The sequence below is a fragment of the Macaca thibetana genome, chromosome 1 (genome assembly GCF_024542745.1).
Source record: "Macaca thibetana thibetana isolate TM-01 chromosome 1, ASM2454274v1, whole genome shotgun sequence".
Lineage (NCBI taxonomy): Eukaryota > Metazoa > Chordata > Mammalia > Primates > Cercopithecidae > Macaca > Macaca thibetana.
Genome location: NC_065578.1, coordinates 1,095,266 through 1,112,617, shown reverse-complemented (window position 1 = coordinate 1,112,617; position 17,352 = coordinate 1,095,266). Strand labels below are relative to the sequence as shown.

Genomic DNA, 17,352 nt, shown 5'->3' with positions numbered 1-17,352 from the left:
GCGTGGGTAGGGGAAGGGCCTGTCACAGGAACAAACTCCACCGCCCTCGAGTCCCTGGGGGCCCCCCGCCGTGTGCCAGGAGCGCAGGGTAGACCTTTCCCAAGCACTGCTGCATCTGAGAGGTTAAAACGCTTGCTCACCGAGACCCTCCCTCCTTTCTGGAGGGCACTGCCAGGCGGGAGCAGGGAAGGGTGGGCTCTGGAGGTGGGGGCAGTAGGGGCTGCGACCCAGGGGTGCGGCGGATGCAATGCAGGGCCCCTCCCACAACCTGGAGGCCCCCAGAGGCGCACCTGAAACATGGAGGGTCCTGCAGAATGTGCCCGGCGAGCGCCGGCCCTGGAGGCGGCCTCGAGAGCTCCTGCCTGCCACACTCCAGATGCGCCCTCCCTGGCCCGGCCCGGGTTCCTCCTGGGCGTGCACGCGAGGGGAAGCGCTTGCCTTCAGCCTTTGGCAGTGAAGACGGGGGGGACCCCAGTTCTGGCTGCCTCCTCACTCCTTTGTGCCTCGGTTTATCCTCTGGTGAAGCAGACGCTGCAGTCTGTGGGCAGCTCTGTGGGGGTCCGTGTGCCCCTCTGCACGGGCTACAGTCTTCCTAGGGAGCCGGTCGGTTTTCTGGTCCCCATTCAATCCAACTCGGGCTCCCACGGTTCCTGCACTGGCCGCAGAGGAGCCACAGGGTGCAGCTGGGTGCCTCTGGGGCCCTGCACAGCCCCACAGCCAGTGTCTTCCCCCACAGTTCCGAAAGGATATGGCCTCCCAGAGGAAGGACATGCACAGACTGTCATTCTCCGCTCTTCGAATGCAGAACCGCGACAAGCTGTTCAAAGTCTCTGTCCCCCACGTCCTGGAACTGCGGAAGCGGGAGCTGAACCCCAGGTGGGTCCAGGAGGGGCTGCCCCACCTGCTTCCCTCCAGGCCCCTCTGGTGGGACCCACTGTGGCCCCTGTGGAGAGTCCCCTCCCCCCACAGACTGCCCAGAATGACCCATGTGGCTGGAAGGACTGACGGCTTCAGACACAGCTGGATCCAGGTGCTGCCTTCCTGGGACCTGCCCACCCCATTCCCCCAGGCCTGACACCCCTGCCCATAGCCTCACTCCACGGGTGGGAAGCGAAGCCACCGCCCCCCACTCAGCCCCCTTGGGTGCAGAATGAGCCCTGGGAAAGCTCCGATGGGCGCCTGTGGCCCCAGAAAGGAACATGGCTGTCTATCCAGGGCCCAAAGGCACCTGCCCCAAACCCCAGCCCCAGCCACCAGCTGACGAGGACCTGAAGTGAGTGACAAGGCCCCCACGGGAGCCAGCTTGTCAGACACAACTGCGACAGCCACAGCCTGGAACCCCGGGACCCTGAGGCAGACCCGCAGGGGTCCGGCCTAGGCCGATGGTGGGTGGGGGGAGGCGGGAGTGCACACCTCCGACTTCCTTCCAGTTCCAACGAGTACCAGGCCGCCCGAGCCACCCTGGTCAGAGCGTTCCAGGCGAAGTTTGACACATTTGTAGTGCCCTGTGTTGTTGCCAATGGTGACATCAAAGACGGGAAAGGGTCAGAACCGCCAAGCTTCAGGTGCGAGGCGCCGTGGCCAGAATGGGGCGTGGTCAGCCCCAAACGCGCCGTCCTCTGCTACTGCCCAACCCTGGGGCCTGAGCGGGCAGGGGGCCACCCACCCTGCCCTCAGCATGCCCTTCCCGTCCCAGCCCCCACAACACCCTCTACCTGGAGCTGTGGTGCCCGACGGTGGCGCCGTCTGTTGTGGTGACGTCCCACAAAGGCAAGACCATCTTTAACTTCGGCGACGTCGCCGTGGGTGAGACGCTCAGCCCCACGCACACCTCCACCCGGTGCCCAGGCACACCCACGCCTCCCCCAGCCCCACGGCCCGCGCCTGACAGGGGTGCTCCCTGGGGCCTGGGGCTGGGGCTGTGGCCTGACGCTCCCTGCCCCATTTCAGGGCACCGCAGTATCAAGAAGGTCTCCATCCAGAACGTCTCTCCCGAGGATCTGGCCGTGTCCTTGTCCACCCGGCCCAGGCGGCCTGCGGGGTGGGAGTGGGGGCCGGGGAGGGTGTGGTGGAGCCTGCAGACACCCGTGTCCCCTCCTTGACATGGATCCTCAGCTGGACTTCTCCCTGCTGAACCCCAACGGCCCCTTCGTCCTGCTGAACCACTCCAGCCTGCTACGCGCGGGTGAGACCCAGGTCCTGGTGCTGTCCTTCTCTCCCCACGAGAGCATCCTGGTGAGTCCCAGGCCCACCCCGGCCACACTGCGGCCCAAGGCTCCCCACACCGCAGGACAAAGGCGCTGGCCGGGGCGGGCATCGCCTGTGCTCAGGCCCGGAGCTGACCACGCCTGGGTCTGTGGGCAGCCTGGCCCAGGCCCTCACGCCAGCCAGCAAGTGAGCGGAGCTGATGGAGCCCCAGCGCTGTCTCAGCTCCGGCATTGAGAACCCACTGCCCCTGAGGCAGAGCTCCCCTCGTGGCTCCAGCAGACATCTGTTCCTGACCGAGGGATGTGGTCTCTTTAGGCTCAAGAAACACTGGACATCATTACCAAGAGAGGCACGCTCACCCTCACCCTCGTGGGCACTGGCGTGGCGTCCATGATCACGTGCTCCATTGAAGGCAGCATCCTCAACATGGGCTATGTGATCGCCGGAGAGTCTGTGTCCTCAGGCTTCAAGGTGAAGCACACGTGCTGGCTCCAGCCTCCCAGGAGGGGTTTCCACCAGGCAAGACTCAGGCCAGCTGTGAAAGTGACTCGTGGGTCGGGGAGCCTGTGGGGACACAGGTAGCCCCCTCTACACAGCTGCCACCTCTGCCGCCCTCTCCTGCAGGACCCGGGCCTCTTTCTGGGGAGGCTGCAGATGTCCCCTGGTCACCCCACCTCCCTGTCCTCCTTGTCCCTCCTCCTCAGCCCCTGCACAGAGCTCCCCAAACCACCCCCTGCCCTGCTGCTTGAACTCACTCCTTTGGAGCTCAACTCAGCCACCCGGGGGCGAGGGTTTGCGGCCCTCTGGGCGAGCTGCACTGCCCCGTGTGCCCTCATGCCTTCACACCAGCATGTGCCCATGAGCGAGACTCAGGTGCCCTGGAGGACAGGTGGCACCCCAGAGCTGTCCACGTGCCCCAGACAGGGAAGCCAAGCGCCGGCCTGGCAAAGGCTGATGAGAGGCTGGAAGAAGGGACGTTGGCACAGAGCTCAGTAAACCGCCACGTGTGCCAGCGTCGTCAGGCCACCAGGGTCCCCACCTGGGTGTGGCCTCATAGCAGCAGCCAAGTCCTGGGCACTGACCATAGGAAGGAGGCAGCCAGGCTGGGGCTGGCGGGCGGTGACAGCGGCCTGTTCTCTACAGCTGCAGAACAACTCCCTGCTCCCCATCAAGTTCTCCATGCTCCTGGACAGTCTCTCCAGCGCCCGGGGCCGGGGCCAGCAGCAGCTGCCACAATTCCTCAGCTCGCCCTCCCAGAGGACGGAGGTGGTTGGTGAGCGGGGTGAAGGGTGGGTGGAGCGGGGGAGTGGCAGCGAGTGGAGGGGGTGGGCGGTGAGCTGGGGGGGCGGTTGGTGAGATGGGGGGGTGGTTGGTGAGATGGGGGGGTGGTTGGTGAGATGGGGGGTGGTCGGAGAACTGGGGGGTGGGTGGTGAGCTGGAGGGTGGGCGGTTGGTGAGATGGGGGGGTGGTTGGTGAGATGGGGAGTGGTTGGTGAGATGGGGGGTGGGTGGTGAGCTGGGGGGGTGGGTGGTGAGATGGGGGGTGGGTGGTGAGATGGGGGTGGGCGGTGAGCTGGGGGGCACTTGGATCCATGGGGGTTCAGGGGGTGCAAGGCCATGGGGGGCACCCGGCAGGACAGGGGCTCTGTGGGGGGTGGGCAGGGTGCAGAGCTCTATGGAGCAGGGCTTGGAGGGCAAACAGTGATTGCAGGTGGGGAAGGCCAAACTGCACCCCACGCTACCCGCAGGGACGCAGAATCTCAACGGTCAGAGCGTGTTCAGCGTAGCCCCCGTCAAGGGCGTCATGGACCCCGGGAAGACGCAGGACTTCACTGTCACCTTCAGCCCTGACCACGAGAGCCTCTACTTCTCCGACCGGCTCCAGGTGGTGCTCTTTGAAAAGGTGCGGCTCTGGCTCTGCAAGTTCAGCTGGGCCCGGCCCTGGCCCCAACCAGAGCCTTGCCTTTCGCTGCACTGCCCCACTTTGGAGACCCTGAGGGTACCATGGCTGGGGGACTCAGCACCACACTGAGGGTCATGGGTCGAGAGACCAGAGTCCAGGGCCCCACGGGGCCCCCAGGCCGTCCCTGCCTCCTTCCCTGAGCCAGCCCAGTTCTCACCAGCAGGGCCCCTGCTGCGGAGCTTTGGGGACAAGGCCACTCCACTTCTTGTCCCCAGAAAATCTCCCACCAGATCCTGCTGAAAGGGGCCGCCCGTGAGCACATGATGTTCGTGGAGGGCGGGGACCCCCTAGACGTGCCCGTGGAGTCTCTGACGGTGATCCCCGTATTTGACCCCAAGCACAGAGAGGGTGAGCCCCTCCCCGGGGAGGGAACAGACGCGGGGCCTCCTGGTGCCCCTACCCTGTGGACGGGGGCCCTGAGACCCAGCGGAGTGGGGCAGGGATTCCCAGTCTTCTACCCCTGAGCCAGGCAGGAGAGCCACTGCTAACCAGAGTTCAGGAGTCCCGCTGCAGCCCCACCCCATGCCTCAGCCTGACCCTGAGCAGCTCCCCTGGCCACACCCCTCCAGCCAGCTCCCGGCCAGGCCCTCCCTCTCCAGAGGCCGAGGAGCTGAGGCCCATCCTGGTGGCCCTGGACTACATCCAGTTCGACACAGACATGCCAGCCCCACCTGCCACCCGAGAGCTGCAGGTGGGCTGTATCCGGACCACCCAACCATCTCCAAAGAAGGTGCCCACAGCATTGCCCCTGGGGACATTAGGCAGCCCCCTCTGCCTCCCCTGCCCTAGGCAGCCCCTCTCCTGGCCTTGCCCGTCACTGGGATTGTCCCCACAGCCGGGCTTGTCTGGGACTTCCTGTGGCAGGTGTGGGGTGGGCAGCCTGCTGGTCAGAGCTGGGAGGGTGAGTGGAGCTGGGCACCCTCAGCTCTAGTCCCACTGCTGCTGGGAGCGGTGCCTGGTCGCCAGCCTACAGGAGCCCCATACCCCACAGACCGTTGAGTTCAGCCTGGACAGTGTCACATCCCTGCAGCACAAGGGTTTCTCCATTGAGCCCTCCCGGGGCTCCGTGGAGCGCGGCCAGACGAAGACCATCACTATCTCCTGGGTGCCGCCTGCGGACTTTGATGTAGGTGCCTTTGGGTTCCAGGCCAGCGAGCCCTGGGAACGCCAAAGGCTGGGTGGGCTGTACCCCTGCCCAATCCCAGGGGAGGAGGTGGCCGCGGAGGACCCAGGGGAGTCAGGTGGGCAGGGCAGCGGGAAGACAGCACACTTCCCCCGGGTGCCCACTGGCTGAAGGCCTCTTCTCCCCTCCCCTCCTGTTCCAGCCAGACCACCCACTCATGGTGTCGGCCCTGCTGCAGCTAAGGGGGGATGTGAAGGAGACCTACAAGGTCATCTTTGTAGCCCAGGTGGTGACCGGCCCCTAAGCCTCTGCACAGAGCACCCTCGGGCCCTCCTGCCTACCCTCAAAGCCCTCCCCAGGCTGAGGGCCAGGCCATACTACCCTAGGGCCTGGGACCTGGCCATCCTCTGCCAGGCAGATTTCAATAGGCCACCCTCCACATGGTGCCACGGCCACTTCCTGCTGCCCTGGACCCAGCAAGCCCAGGTACATCCAAGAGCGCCCACTCTTGAGATCCCAGACTCAGAACCAGCGAGAAGGCCAGGCCAGCCCACAGCCGTCCTAGCCAGAGCCCCTCAGAGCCCCCAGGAGAGCCCCCCACAGCCTGTCAATAAACTTTTTGTAGGCCAACACTTGCAGCCTGCAGTGTGGGTGACAGAGCACTGAATGAGAAGTGGGGATAGAGCCCTGGGGATGCAGCCCCTCCCCTCACAGCCATGAAACCCACTTTGCCTGGCAAGGGCCTCCTGGAGCGGGGCCATCCTGCAGGACACCTGTGGGGAGGCCACCCTGACGCAAATTCGAGGAGGGCCCCCAAGCCTGGTGCCCTGAGCAGCAGGCAGGCAGTCCAGAGGGCCGGGGTGCAGCCGGAGCTGAGGCTGACCCAGAGCCGAGAGGCCATGGGCGGTGGGGAGGGCAGGGCTCCAAAGCCCAGGGCAGGCCCCGGGAACCTCCAGACTTTTCCCAAGTCCCAGGACCCCGGATGACCCCAAGCAAAGGTGAGCAGATGGCGGGAACCCGGCCTACTTATGCCCTCCCCTCCGCCCAGCAGGGGCCAGGTGAGGCCCAGCTCCTGCACTTAAGTCTCTACTTTTAATCTGAGATAAGTCTGGGCTCAGCTTTCTGGGCTCTGACCCACCCTTCAACAGAGAAGACCCCTCACAGCCCGTGAGATGCTCCTGGAGCTCAGAGTGGTGCCTCCACCCCAACCCTGCCCTCTGGAGTCTGGCTTGTTGGACACTGTCCCCACAGAGCCCACCCAGCCTGGCCCTCCTGTCACAGTGCAGCACAGCCACTGTGCCACCCCAACCAGCAGCCACCAGGAGAGCGTATGCAGCCTTCCCTGGCCTGGCAGGGGGGAGCAGGTGGTGCTTCGGGGAGCTTTCCTGGGCATAGGCCTCAGGGACGCTGGTCTTGAGCTGCCTGCCCTCACCCCCAGCCCCCCAGGGCCCACAGTGCCTAGGAACTTGCCATTGCCCCAAACTTCAAGCCAGTGACATTGACCCTGCAGTGGCATTTTGCAGGATTTCTGTCCAATGCGTCCCTTGCTGCCCTTCCTGGGGCTGACCCGCCATGGCTCAAGCTTGCGCCATACCAGATGGGAGGGGAAGGCAGGTTCCACCAGGTTCAAGCCGGCCCCAGCCGCAGGAGGAGGTGCTCCTGGAGGGCACTGTTTCCTGAGGAGGCCCCTGTCTTCTAAACTCTGACCCGACTCTCCTGCTGGCAGGCCCCTGGTACTGAGTGGTGAGGCCTGCCCAGGTCCTGTGTGGGGGCCGCACCCTCACCTTCCGGAACTTGGGGCTGTGGTCTCAGGCCATGCAGTGCACATGCACTCCCATTCCCACTCCCGTGCTGGGCCTCCACAACCAGCGCGGTCAACGTGGCGGGAAGAATGGCCAGAGGCCCGGAGAGCTGGGCAGGCAGGAAGGGCCCTTGAGGACCATGGCACAGGCCCTGGAAGGTGAAAGGCAACTTCAGGCAGAGCCCGAAAATGGAAGGAGTGATGCAGTGAAGGGGCAGGTATGGGCAGAAGAGCCACGCAGAGGAGGCCCTGCCCTCCAGGGTCACTGCCCTTGTAGGGGTGGGGCACACTGAGCAGTGCCCACATGTGGAACAGTTCTGAGCAAGGGGTGTGTGCTCCTCCTGCAGTAAGATGGACCCTGCCCTTTGCTGTGTGACCACCTCCCTTAGCCTGATCGCCCGGCGGACGGTGTGCTGCTGGTCGCACGGGGAGCAGAGAGCAGCAAGAGCCTAACAGGGCCCCTGGCCTGGTGCCAGAGGGATAAGGGTCAGGGGTCCCCCTGGAAGAAATGGCCCCCGCCTGCCCCTGCACGGGGAGCAGCGGACATTGCAGGCTGAGGAAAGGGTGCTGGGCTCCCTGTGGCCCTCGGGAATGGAGGCCGCATTCCCCAGGTGGGGCATGGCCCCCAAGGCCAAGTGCTTTGGGAAAGTGGTCTGCACCCAGAGCCTCAAGGGCCCAGAGCCAGGGCCAGGCTCCAGCCCCCTGGGCCAGCCCCCAGGCAGCGCCTGCAGCTCAGGTCCACAATCAGTGTGCAAACACCACGTTCGGGACGCCCAGCATCTTGGTGGCGTGACCCTCCAGTTCACCTGGAGCCTGCCTGCAAGACTGGACCCGAGGGACCACACCCAAGGCAGCCACGACTTTCCAGGCCAGCTCCCGAGGGTTCCCGGGCCACGCCCAGATCAGCGCCAGAGCAGGCCACGCTCGGCCGGCCGGGGTGAAGGCGCCATGCCCGGGCTGAGGGCGAGACCTACCGTCGCCTCGCGACTCTGGGCCAGGTGGAGCTACGAAGCAGGGCTTGGGGCGGACAAACCCTCTGAACACGTAGGGCTTGGCCCAGTGGGAGGGGATTGCGTTGAGCGGTGTCTGGTGGGCGCGGCTTATGGCGGGCGTGGAGTCAGTGGGTGGGGTTTGCATTGAGCCGAGGTCCAGCGAGTGGGGGCGTCTCGTGGGCGAGGCCTCCTGTGGGCGGGGCCTGCGGCGAAAGAGGCTTGCTCTGGGCGGGGACCTGCGGGTGGGGTTTACGCTGCGTGGGGCGTCCTGTGGGCGTGTGCCCCTGTGGGCGGGGCCTGCGAGGAACGGGGCTTGCACTGGGCGGTGCCCGGCGGGCGGGGTTTACCCTGTGTGGGGCGTCCAGTAGGCGTGTGCGCCTGTGGGAGGGGCCTGCGGCGAGCTAGGCCTGGTGGGCGGGGTTTACGCTGAGCGGGCGTTCTGTGGGCGTGTCATGTGGTGGGTGTGTCCTGTGGTGGGCGGGGCTCCATAAAGCCGCGCCGCCAGGCTCTGCTCCAACCTCCGCAGAGCATGGGCCGGGGGTCGCTGGCCGCCCGCGGGCTCCGGCTGCTGCTGCCGCTCTTGCCGCTGCCGCAGGTGGGTCGGGCCGCGTTCTCGGTTTGGCCACCGCGGGGCGGGTCCGTGCTCGGACCACGCCGCTCCCGGGCTCACCCCTGTCCCCACAGGTGGCGCTGGGCTTCGCGGACGGCAGCTGCGACCCCTCGGACCAGTAAGTCAAGGGGGAGGGAGCCGGGGCCTGGCCCCGCCCTGTGGGGAGGTGCGGGCGGTGAGGTCGGCCGGCCCATGCCCCGCCTGCTCCAGGTGCCGCCGTCCCCGCAGGTGTCTGCCCCAGGCCCGCTGGAGCAGCCTGTGGCACGTGGGGTAAGTGGAGCCCGCGGCGGAGCCGTGCGTCCGACGGTTCTGGGGCGGGGGTCACCGGGGCCAGACCTGCCCGGCCCTAACCTCACCGGGCCGCCTCCGCTGTCGCCCAGTCCCGGTCGCTGGCGGGAAGTGACCTCGAGCAAGCAGGACCTTCCCTCCCACCCCTCCCACCTGGCCTCCGCGGGAAGCCCCTACCATCCCGCTCAGCAGCGGGGCAGTCGCTGAGGACAGCGAGTGCTGGGAGTGAGCCCAAGGCCACCCCTGGCCAGCCCAGGAGAGACAGCCAGGGCAGGCCCAGCAGCCGGAGGCCAGGCTTTGGCCACGGCAGTCTCCAACGTGCAGAGGCATTGTCTGCTTTTTATTCTGTTAACCTGTCTTCGGTGGTTGTGCCACGACATTCCCCAGGGTGCAGGTGCCCGGTGGCCGAGGGTCAGTCCAGTGGGAAGGCCTTGCTCTTCTAGGCTCATCCTGCTGGCGGTCCTCCTGTTGCTGCTGTGCGGGGTCACAGCCGGCTGTGTCCGGTTCTGCTGCCTCCGGAAGCAGGCGCAGGCCCAGCCACATCTGCCACCAGCACGGCAGCCCTGCGACCTGGCGGTCATCCCTATGGACAGCGACAGCCCTGTACACAGCACTGTGACCTGTGAGTGCCTAGGGGCCCTCGAGTTGGGGGTGGAGATGGCGGGGGTAAATGCCAAGCCCGCCTCCACGAACCCACTCTGGTTTGCTGCAGCCTACAGCTCCGTGCAGTACCCACTGGGCATGCAGTTACCCGTACCCTTTGGGGAGCTGGACCCGGACTCCATGGCTCCTCCTGCCTACAGTCTGTATGCCCCGGAGCCTCCACCCTCCTATGATGAAGCTGTCAAGATGGCCAAGCCCAAAGAGAAAGGGCCAGCACTCTCCCAGAAACCCAGTCCTCTCCTTAGGGCCTCAGGCCTAGAGACCACTCCAATGCCCCAGGAGTCGGGGCCTAATACCCAACTACCACCTTGTAGCCCTGGTGCCCCTTGAAGGAGGTAGGACAATGGACCAGAGCTTCGAGAACTAGCGCTTGGAGCCAAGGGCCCCCAGCCCACCCCACCATCCCACACATTGCTGTGGCCCCAGCCTTGGTGTCATTTTATACCAGCCCCATGGCGTCACCCCCTAGGCAGGCTGCTGCTTTCAGCCTCAGCCCCTGGCCCAGTCCCAGCAGGCCCTCAGCCTGGAAGAGGCCCCTTGGGCCTGAGCCTCAGGTGGGAGCTCAGGGCCAGCTGTGACGTCTGCATCTTATTGGCGAGAGAATAAAGTTTGTATTTAAGTGATCTCTGCCTATGTGGGAAGGACTCTGGGACTCCAGGGCTATGGGAGGAACCCTCGGGCAGCCAACCCCCAGTGCAAGCAGGCAAGGCGAGCGCATGGTCCCTGGCCTGTACCCCGTCCAGGCTTCAGGCTGGCATTCCTAGCCCTGAGCTGGGCAATGGGTGGTGTCAGGTATCCTGGCAGAAATGACTGGGGTTGTGTTTCTGTGGCTGGGCCAGGAAAACTCTTTTCCTTCTCCAGCCCCATGCCTTTGCCCGTTGCCCCCCAACCCTGGCTGGGACAGTGAGGCACACGCAAGTCAGGCTAGAACATTTATTTTGCACAGAGCTGGGGGAGTGGGTGGCAGGGGGCAGTGGCAGTGGCCTTCCCGGGCAGGCCTCCCATGACTGTAGCAGCTGCGCCCTACTGGATCAGCTTGAAGGACTCCCCGGTCATCATGGCCACAAACTCTGGGGACAGAGGGGCAGGTCAGCAACTTGCCCTGGCCCATCCACTGGCTCCCAGGGCTCCAGCCCACTCACCCTCATAGTCGATGGTCCCGTCCCCGTCCTTGTCAGCCTCCTTCATCATCTGCTCCGCCTCCACCTCGTTGAGGGGCTCCCCTGCATTCATGAGCACGTACCTGTGGGGCCTGGCGCTGAGCCACTCCATCGGCCCTGCCCGTGCCCGCCCACCGCCTGCCCCCCGCCCGGGCCCTACTTGAGTGTGTTCCAATCAATGTAGCCTTTGCCCTCTTTGTCGAAGATGCGGAATGCCGCCCTCAGCTCGCTCTCCTGGTTCTGGGCCTTCTCATGGTAAACTCCCATTAATGCCAGGAAACCATCGCAGTTGAAGAACCCTTTGTCTGCAAGGAGCACAGCTGGGGCGCAAGGAACAGGGGGCACAGCACTCCCCATGGGCTCTGCCTCTTCCCCCATAGGCACCGAGACCTGACCCAGGGCCGCTCCCCAAGGCTACCCACCCCACTCCAGCCACAAGCTCACTGTCTCTGTCCACGTCCTTGGCCATCGAGGCCAGCTCACTCTTGGTGGGGTTGATACCCAGCAGGCTCATGAGCCGCTCCAGCTCCCCCGTCTTCACCTCCCCGTTGCCCTCTTCATCAAACATCTCAAAGACTCCCTTGTACTCCTTGATCTGCTCAGCCGACAGGCGCTCTGTCTGCAGGGCAGACAGGAGACACCGGCCTGACCAGGAGTCCCTTCTGCCCCTGTGTCCAGGGAAGGGTCGGAGATACCCCTGCACCCATCCCTCCGTTGGCAGCCTTTCAAGGTGAGTGGTAAGAGAGGAGGCCCCCAGCGCAAAGCAGTCTTCCCGGACAAGGGGTCACACGCCAGGGGTTTGCAGGGCCAGCAGGGCTCTGCCAGGCAGCTCACAGGGGCAAAGGCCAGACAGGCAGGGGCCAGCATTCGAGGGAAGAGCGGGAGCTGCAGGGCCAGGCGGGCCAGGCTGCAGTCCTGGAGTCTGGCAATGGACACTAGGTGAGACAGGTAAAGGAAGCTGAGAGCAGGGTGGGGAGGTTCCCAGCCCTGGCCTGGGCTTCCAGCCCAGGATTGGGATACAGCCCAGGAAGCAGAGTCCTAGGCTCCAGCCTGTGTGGCATTCTGGAGGGAGAGTCCAGCACCGGGCCACACCTGCCTGCCACCACTGCTGCTGCCCATCTGGGAGCCAGCTTCCAGAAAGGGCTGCTCCACCCTGGCCCCAGAACAAGGGCTGTGTTGGTGGCAGCAGGGCTTGGTCACTTCCTCCACCTCAGCCTCTTCCTGCCCAGGCTCCCTGGTAGGTCCTCACACCTCCAGATTCCAGCTCAACCTACCCAACCAGCCCGCTAGAGACTCCATCGGGCACAGGGAGCAGCCTTACCATGTCGGTGGTTATCTGACAGGATTCTGCAGGGTGGTGGCACCAGGGCTGCTGTGGGCAGAACGCTGGGGCAGTGGTGGCAGCTGAGTTTTAGCTGGGCCTGGCTGCCTGGGGTCCCCAGGGTCCAGATTCCAAGAGCCTTTTATGGGTGGGAAATCCTGCTGGCCCTATTTTGGGACAGGCTCTCAGCCTTATCCACAGGGCCCCTTCCCGGCCCGCTTTGGCCTGGGCTTCCCCCGACCCTGAAGATGGGCACCGAAGGCCGAGTGCAGGGGCCAGGAAAGGGCTGAGACGTGGCGGGACCCTCAGGAAAGGGCTGAGACGTGGCGGGGCCCTCAGGAAAGGGCTGAGATGTGGTGGGACCCTCACACACACTGTTCCCCTTGCTGTTCCCTCTTCACCAGACCAAGCTCTGAGTCTACCTTTCCAGAGGTGCGGCCCTCCAGCAGGTCTTCACGGGACCCTGGTCCCATGCTGTCATCACTTACCAGTGAGATTTCTTGTTGAAGGCCCATCCTGGCCAGCTGGCGCCCAGTGGCTCAGAGACTGGCCACCCTCCCATCCTGGTGGACTCAACATTGGCCCTGTGCCAGTATGTCACAAACTCTCCGGACAGGGCGAATGAACAAATGCATTAGGCACCTCTTGACCACCTTGTACAGGAGGGGCTGAGGGTCCACCATTCAGGGAGAAGACAGCAGGACATGGGCTGGGGGTGAAGGGGGAAAGGGGGCAAGACAGACAGGGCCTGGGGGCTGGGCTGCCCGCTGGAAGTCGGGCACAGTTGGGGGCTATTTTGGGGTTTCTCAAGGAAACCTGACCTCCCTTCCACTCAGAACAGCAAAGCTGGCTCCCGAGGGGGCCTGGTGCCCAGGCTGGTCAGTATCAACACGCCACAGTGGAGCACACGCCTGCACACGTGTGTTCCCTCCTCAGACCCGCGCTGACCCCTCCCTGTCTGGGTCTAATTACCCACCAGACTCCCAAAGCCAGGGTCCAGCTCCTCCCTGCCCCACCCAGGCAGGGGTGTGAGGTTTGCCCCCAACTGGCCCCTTGGCGGCATGAAGACTCTGAACAGGTGGGGCACTCAGTGTCCCCCGCCAGCCCAGCCCTCTGCCTGCCAAAAAACCTGAAGCTACAGGATGCCTCCCACTGAGACCCAGGCCAGCTGCTGAGACTGCAAGATTGATGCTGAGGAGGGCAGGCCAACGGCCTGGGACACCTCCAGCCAAACAGGGCCGGGGCTGGAGGGAAGCAGCCCTGGGTCTGGTGGGGCCAAGGGAGGCCCTGACTTTCATCCTAGCTGCTCCCTGGCCTCAGCTTTCCCCTGGGCTGGGGAGGGGACAATTCATGCACTGAGCACCTTTCCCCAGGGGCACAGAATGCAGGAGCCGCAGCACCCAGGCCGGGGCCCATCCTGGGTTCTGGCCCAGGGTCCCCAGGTGCTGGCCAGCTGGGTACAGAGACACAGAGAACTGCACTGGCCTCGTGGCCCTGGACAAGCCCCCACCCCACCAACTCTCACAGCCAGTGGACAGCAGGCTCTGCCTCCTCCATTCCCAGGCCTCTAGCGTCTGACATTCCTGGGCCACAGTCCTGAAGGTTCCAGACATCCTGGTGGGCTTATGAGTGAAACTCAAAGCTGTTGGAGCCTGGCTTAAAGCAGAGGGCACGCCCACCCCCAGCCCTGCCCTGGCCCTGACAAAGGTCGGGAGGAGCAACATGGTCACAACCACCGTCAACCCCTCTCCTCTCCATATAGGCTTCTACCCATACCCAGGCCCAGTACAAGCAGCAGTCCAGGTCCTTGCCCTCTGTCCCACTCTCCTCGTGCTGACCGGCCTCTGTGTGGCCTTTGGACATGCCCTGTACCCCTAGGACCTGAGAATCATCCAATCTTTATTTTCCATCTTGTGTCTCTTCTGATCACCGAAGGGATATTCTCCATAACAAAAATAAAAATAATACAAAAAAATAAAAAAACAGAAAAAGAGGCTGGACTTGGTGGCTCACGCCTGTAATCCCAGCACTTTGGGAGGCTGAGGCAGGCAGATCACTGAGGTCAGGAGATCGAGACCATCCTGGCTAACACGGTGAAACCCCAACTGTACTAAAAAAAAATACAAAAAAAATTAGCCAGGCATGGTGGCGGACGCCTGTAGTCCCAGCTTCTCAGGAGGCTGAGGCAGGAGAATGGCGAGAACCCGGGAGGCAGAGCTTGCAGTGAGCTGAGATCATGCCACTGCACTCCAGCCTGGGTGACAGAGTGAGACTCCATCTCAAAAAGAAAAAAAAAAGAAAACAGAAAAAGAGAAAAACCCTGTAACAACTAGAAAACTGCCTCAGCCACGTTCAGGTACAAGTGCAGTTGTGTTAATGGCTGTACCCGGTTATGTAGCAGATCTCTAGAACCTTTCATCTTGCAAAACGGACCCTCTGCACCCATTAAACAGCAGCTCCCCTCTTCCACCTCCCCCAGCCTATGGCAATCACTACTCTACTTTCTGTTTTTTTTTTTTTTTTTTTTTTTTTTTGAGACAGAGTCTCGCTCTGTCGCCCAGGTTGGAGTGCAGTAGCTGGATCTCAGCTCACTGCAAGCTCCGCCTCCCGGGTTTACGCCATTCTCCTGCCTCAGCCTCCCGAGTACCTGGGACTACAGGCGCCTGCCACCACACCCGGCTAGTTCTTTCTATATATTTTTAGTAGAGACGGGGTTTCACCGGGTTAGCCAGGATGGTCTCGATCTCCTGACCTCATGATCCGCCCGTCTCGGCCTCCCAAAGTGCTGGATTACAGGCTTGAGCCACCGCACCCGGCCTTCTACTTTCTGTTTTTAAGAATTCAACTCCAGGGGCCAGGCATGGTGGCTCACCCCTGTAATCTCAGCACTTTGGGAGGCCGAGGCAGGTGGATCATGAGGTCAGGAGTTCAAGACCAGCCTGGCCAAGATGGTGAAACCCTGTCTCTTCTAAAAAAAAAAAAATACAAAAATTAGCTGGGCGTGGTGGCAGGTGCCTGTAATCCCAGCTACTCGGGAGGCTGAGGCAGAGAATTGTTTGAACCCAGGAGGTACAGGATGCAGTGAGCCGAGATTGCACCACTGCACTCCAGCCTGGGCGACAGAGTGAGACTCTGTACACACACACACAAAAAAAGATTTTGACTCTGTAGCCCTCCTAGGAGTGGAATCATCCAGTGTTTGTGTTTCTGTGGCCGAATTAATGTCCTCCAGCTTCATTTGTGGTGTAGCATATGACAGAATAGGCTGCTGCTTCTACTTTTTTTTTTTTGAGGTGGAATCTCGCTTTGTCTCCAGGCTGGAGTGCAATGGCACGATCTCAGCTTACTGCAACCTCCGCCTCCCGGGTTCACGCAATTCTCCTGCCTCAGCCTCCCGAGTAGCTGGGACTACAGGTGGGTGCTACCACACCTGGCTAATTTTTTATACTTTTAGTAGAGACAGCGTTTCACTGTGTTAGCCAGGATGATCTCTATCTCCTGACCTCATGATCCTCCCACCTGGGCCTCCCAAAATGCTGGGATTACAGGTGTGAGCCACCGTGCTCGGTCTGGAACAGGCATCTTTTTTAAGGCTGAGTGAAATGTTTTTCTCGGGATGGACCACACTCGGTTTCATCTGCTGATGAACACTTAGGTGCTCCTACCTCTTGGCTGTTGGAACTGCTACTGCAATGAACACGGGTGGGCATGAAGGTGTTTCATAGATGTGATTAGTATTTAAATCAGTAGGCCAGGCATGGTTGCTCACGCCTGTAATCTCCGCACTTTGGGAGGCCGAGGTGGGCAGATCACGAGATTAGGAGATCGAGACGATCCTGGCTAACACAGTGAAACCCTGTCTCTGGCCGTGCGCGGTGGCTCAAGCCTGTAATCCCAGCACTTTGGGAGGCCGAGACGGGTGGATCACGAGGTCAGGAGCTCGAGACCATCCTGGCTAACATGGTGAAACCCCGTCTCTACTAAAAAATACAAAAAAAAAAAAAAAAAAACTAGCCGGGCGAGGTGGCGGGCGCCTGTAGTCCCAGCTACTCGGGAGGCTGAGGCAGGAGAATGGCGTGAACCCGGGAGGCGGAGCTTGCAGTGAGCTGAGATCTGGCCACTGCACTCCAGCCTGGGTGACAGAGCAAGACTCCGTCTCAAAAAAAAAAAAAAAAGAAACCCTGTCTCTACTAAAAATACCAAAAAAACTTAGCCAGGCATGGTGGTGGGCGCCTGTAGTCCCAGCTACTCAGGAGGCTGAGGCAGGAGAATGGCATAAACCCAGGAGGCGGAGCTTGCAGTGAGCCGAGATCGTGCCACTGCCCTCCAGCCTGGGCAACAGAGCGAGACTCCCATCTCAAAAAATAAAAAAAAGTATTTAAATCAGTAGACTTTGGGTAAAGCACATGACCCTCCATAATGTAGGGGGGCCTCATCCAGTTCGTTGAGGGCCTTAAGAGAAAAGACTGAGGTCCTCCAAGGAAGAAGGAATTCTGTCTCCAGACGGCTGCAACGTCAGCTCTACCCTGGAGGCTGCCCACAGTGCAATCACACGGGCCAACTCCTCAACATCTCTCTTGTGTGTGTATATGAGAAATGTGTACATACAGACACACACACATATACACATCCCCCTGCTTCTGCCACAGAGGGCCACCGCAGACATCACCACTGCCACTGGGGGTCCCCAGTGGGAAGACACTGAGAGACCCTGCCCCACTCTGGGGCAGCAGCCTCGGCTGCAAACCCACCTCTCCTGAGCCACACAGACACAAGGTGGTCATTGTGTCCACAGGCAGGACTCTGATGGTCCCTGCAGGTGGTCTGGGGCCCCTTCTATCTGGTTCTGCTTCCCCCTTCCTGTCACAGGGGCTGACCCCTAAGAGGGAGCTCCTAGCCCAAACTCCATCTCAGGGTCAGCTTCTGGGGAACCCAAGCTGTGACATGATGGGATGTTGGCGGTGGACACCCTGCCGCCAAGCTGCAACCAGGCACCAGTGCAGGACGAAGACACACGCTCCCACATAGTCACCTGTTACACTCACTGGTGGTGAGTTGGAAGGGCAGGGGGTGGACCAGGTAACTGCCGCCAATCGAGGCTACAAATGGCAGAAGGAGAGAAAGGGGCACTTGAAAGCCAGGGGTGAGCCCAAGTGTGAGTGTCGGGGGCCCTCTGTGGTTCAGGCAGCGTCTCTGCTCTCCACTCTGCAGTGGGAAGGCACC

At 62.4% G+C, this 17,352-nt stretch overlaps 4 protein-coding genes across 6 annotated transcripts in view; 2 read left to right on the top strand and 2 right to left on the bottom strand.

The window, feature by feature from the left end:
• Positions 1–6,004, top strand: part of CFAP74 (cilia and flagella associated protein 74) — a 77,527-nt gene extending 71,523 nt beyond the window's left edge. Inside the window, exons 28-39 of one of the 2 annotated variants that reach the window (XM_050785733.1) lie at positions 737–876; positions 1,431–1,565; positions 1,697–1,806; positions 1,951–2,006; positions 2,116–2,235; positions 2,524–2,679; positions 3,352–3,481; positions 3,957–4,111; positions 4,387–4,519; positions 4,741–4,901; positions 5,163–5,297; positions 5,497–6,004. In XM_050785733.1, the coding sequence (XP_050641690.1) occupies positions 737–876; positions 1,431–1,565; positions 1,697–1,806; positions 1,951–2,006; positions 2,116–2,235; positions 2,524–2,679; positions 3,352–3,481; positions 3,957–4,111; positions 4,387–4,519; positions 4,741–4,901; positions 5,163–5,297; positions 5,497–5,598 (1,533 nt within the window). In that variant the 3' untranslated portion in view covers positions 5,599–6,004. Of the gene's footprint in view, positions 1–736; positions 877–1,430; positions 1,566–1,696; positions 2,007–2,115; positions 2,236–2,523; positions 2,680–3,351; positions 3,482–3,956; positions 4,112–4,386; positions 4,520–4,740; positions 4,902–5,162; positions 5,298–5,496 lie in introns of both variants that reach the window. The other variant, XM_050785724.1, reaches the window with a different exon arrangement.
• GABRD (gamma-aminobutyric acid type A receptor subunit delta) overlaps positions 1–17,352 on the bottom strand; it is a 378,620-nt gene that overhangs the window by 100,815 nt on the left and 260,453 nt on the right. The window lies entirely within an intron of this gene.
• TMEM52 (transmembrane protein 52) lies at positions 8,587–10,270 on the top strand. 2 transcript variants are annotated; one of them, XM_050786597.1, is made up of 5 exons: positions 8,587–8,682; positions 8,772–8,815; positions 8,926–8,967; positions 9,429–9,607; positions 9,698–10,270. In XM_050786597.1, the coding sequence occupies exons 1-5, from the start codon at positions 8,617–8,619 to the stop codon at positions 9,976–9,978; spliced, it is 612 nt and encodes a 203-aa protein (XP_050642554.1). In that variant the 5' UTR covers positions 8,587–8,616; the 3' UTR covers positions 9,979–10,270. The 2 variants fall into 2 exon arrangements, with proteins under 2 accessions (XP_050642554.1, XP_050642560.1); XM_050786603.1 differs by lacking the exon at positions 8,926–8,967 and having other exon boundaries at positions 8,600–8,682.
• On the bottom strand, positions 10,568–13,162 carry CALML6 (calmodulin like 6). Its single transcript, XM_050786690.1, has 5 exons — positions 12,130–13,162; positions 11,253–11,427; positions 10,969–11,113; positions 10,791–10,891; positions 10,568–10,718 (listed from the first exon to the last, which is right to left on the bottom strand). The coding sequence occupies exons 1-5, from the start codon at positions 12,130–12,132 to the stop codon at positions 10,672–10,674; spliced, it is 471 nt and encodes a 156-aa protein (XP_050642647.1). The 5' UTR covers positions 12,133–13,162; the 3' UTR covers positions 10,568–10,671.

What these genes read in the sequence shown, in the direction of transcription:
- TMEM52 (XM_050786597.1), top strand. Translation starts at nt 8,617, where the DNA reads ATGGGCCGGGGGTCGCTGGCCGCCCGCGGGCTCCGGCTGCTGCTGCCG. An exon ending in CGCTCTTGCCGCTGCCGCAG is followed by an intron (nt 8,683 to 8,771) that starts GTGGGTCGGGCC and finishes CTGTCCCCACAG; the next exon opens with GTGGCGCTGGGCTTCGCGGA. An exon ending in TGTACACAGCACTGTGACCT is followed by an intron (nt 9,608 to 9,697) that starts GTGAGTGCCTAG and finishes GGTTTGCTGCAG; the next exon opens with CCTACAGCTCCGTGCAGTAC.
- CALML6 (XM_050786690.1), bottom strand. An exon ending in CAAGGACGTGGACAGAGACA is followed by an intron (nt 11,114 to 11,252) that starts GTGAGCTTGTGG and finishes TGCTCCTTGCAG; the next exon opens with ACAAAGGGTTCTTCAACTGC. An exon ending in CGGGACCATCGACTATGAGG is followed by an intron (nt 10,719 to 10,790) that starts GTGAGTGGGCTG and finishes CTCTGTCCCCAG; the next exon opens with AGTTTGTGGCCATGATGACC.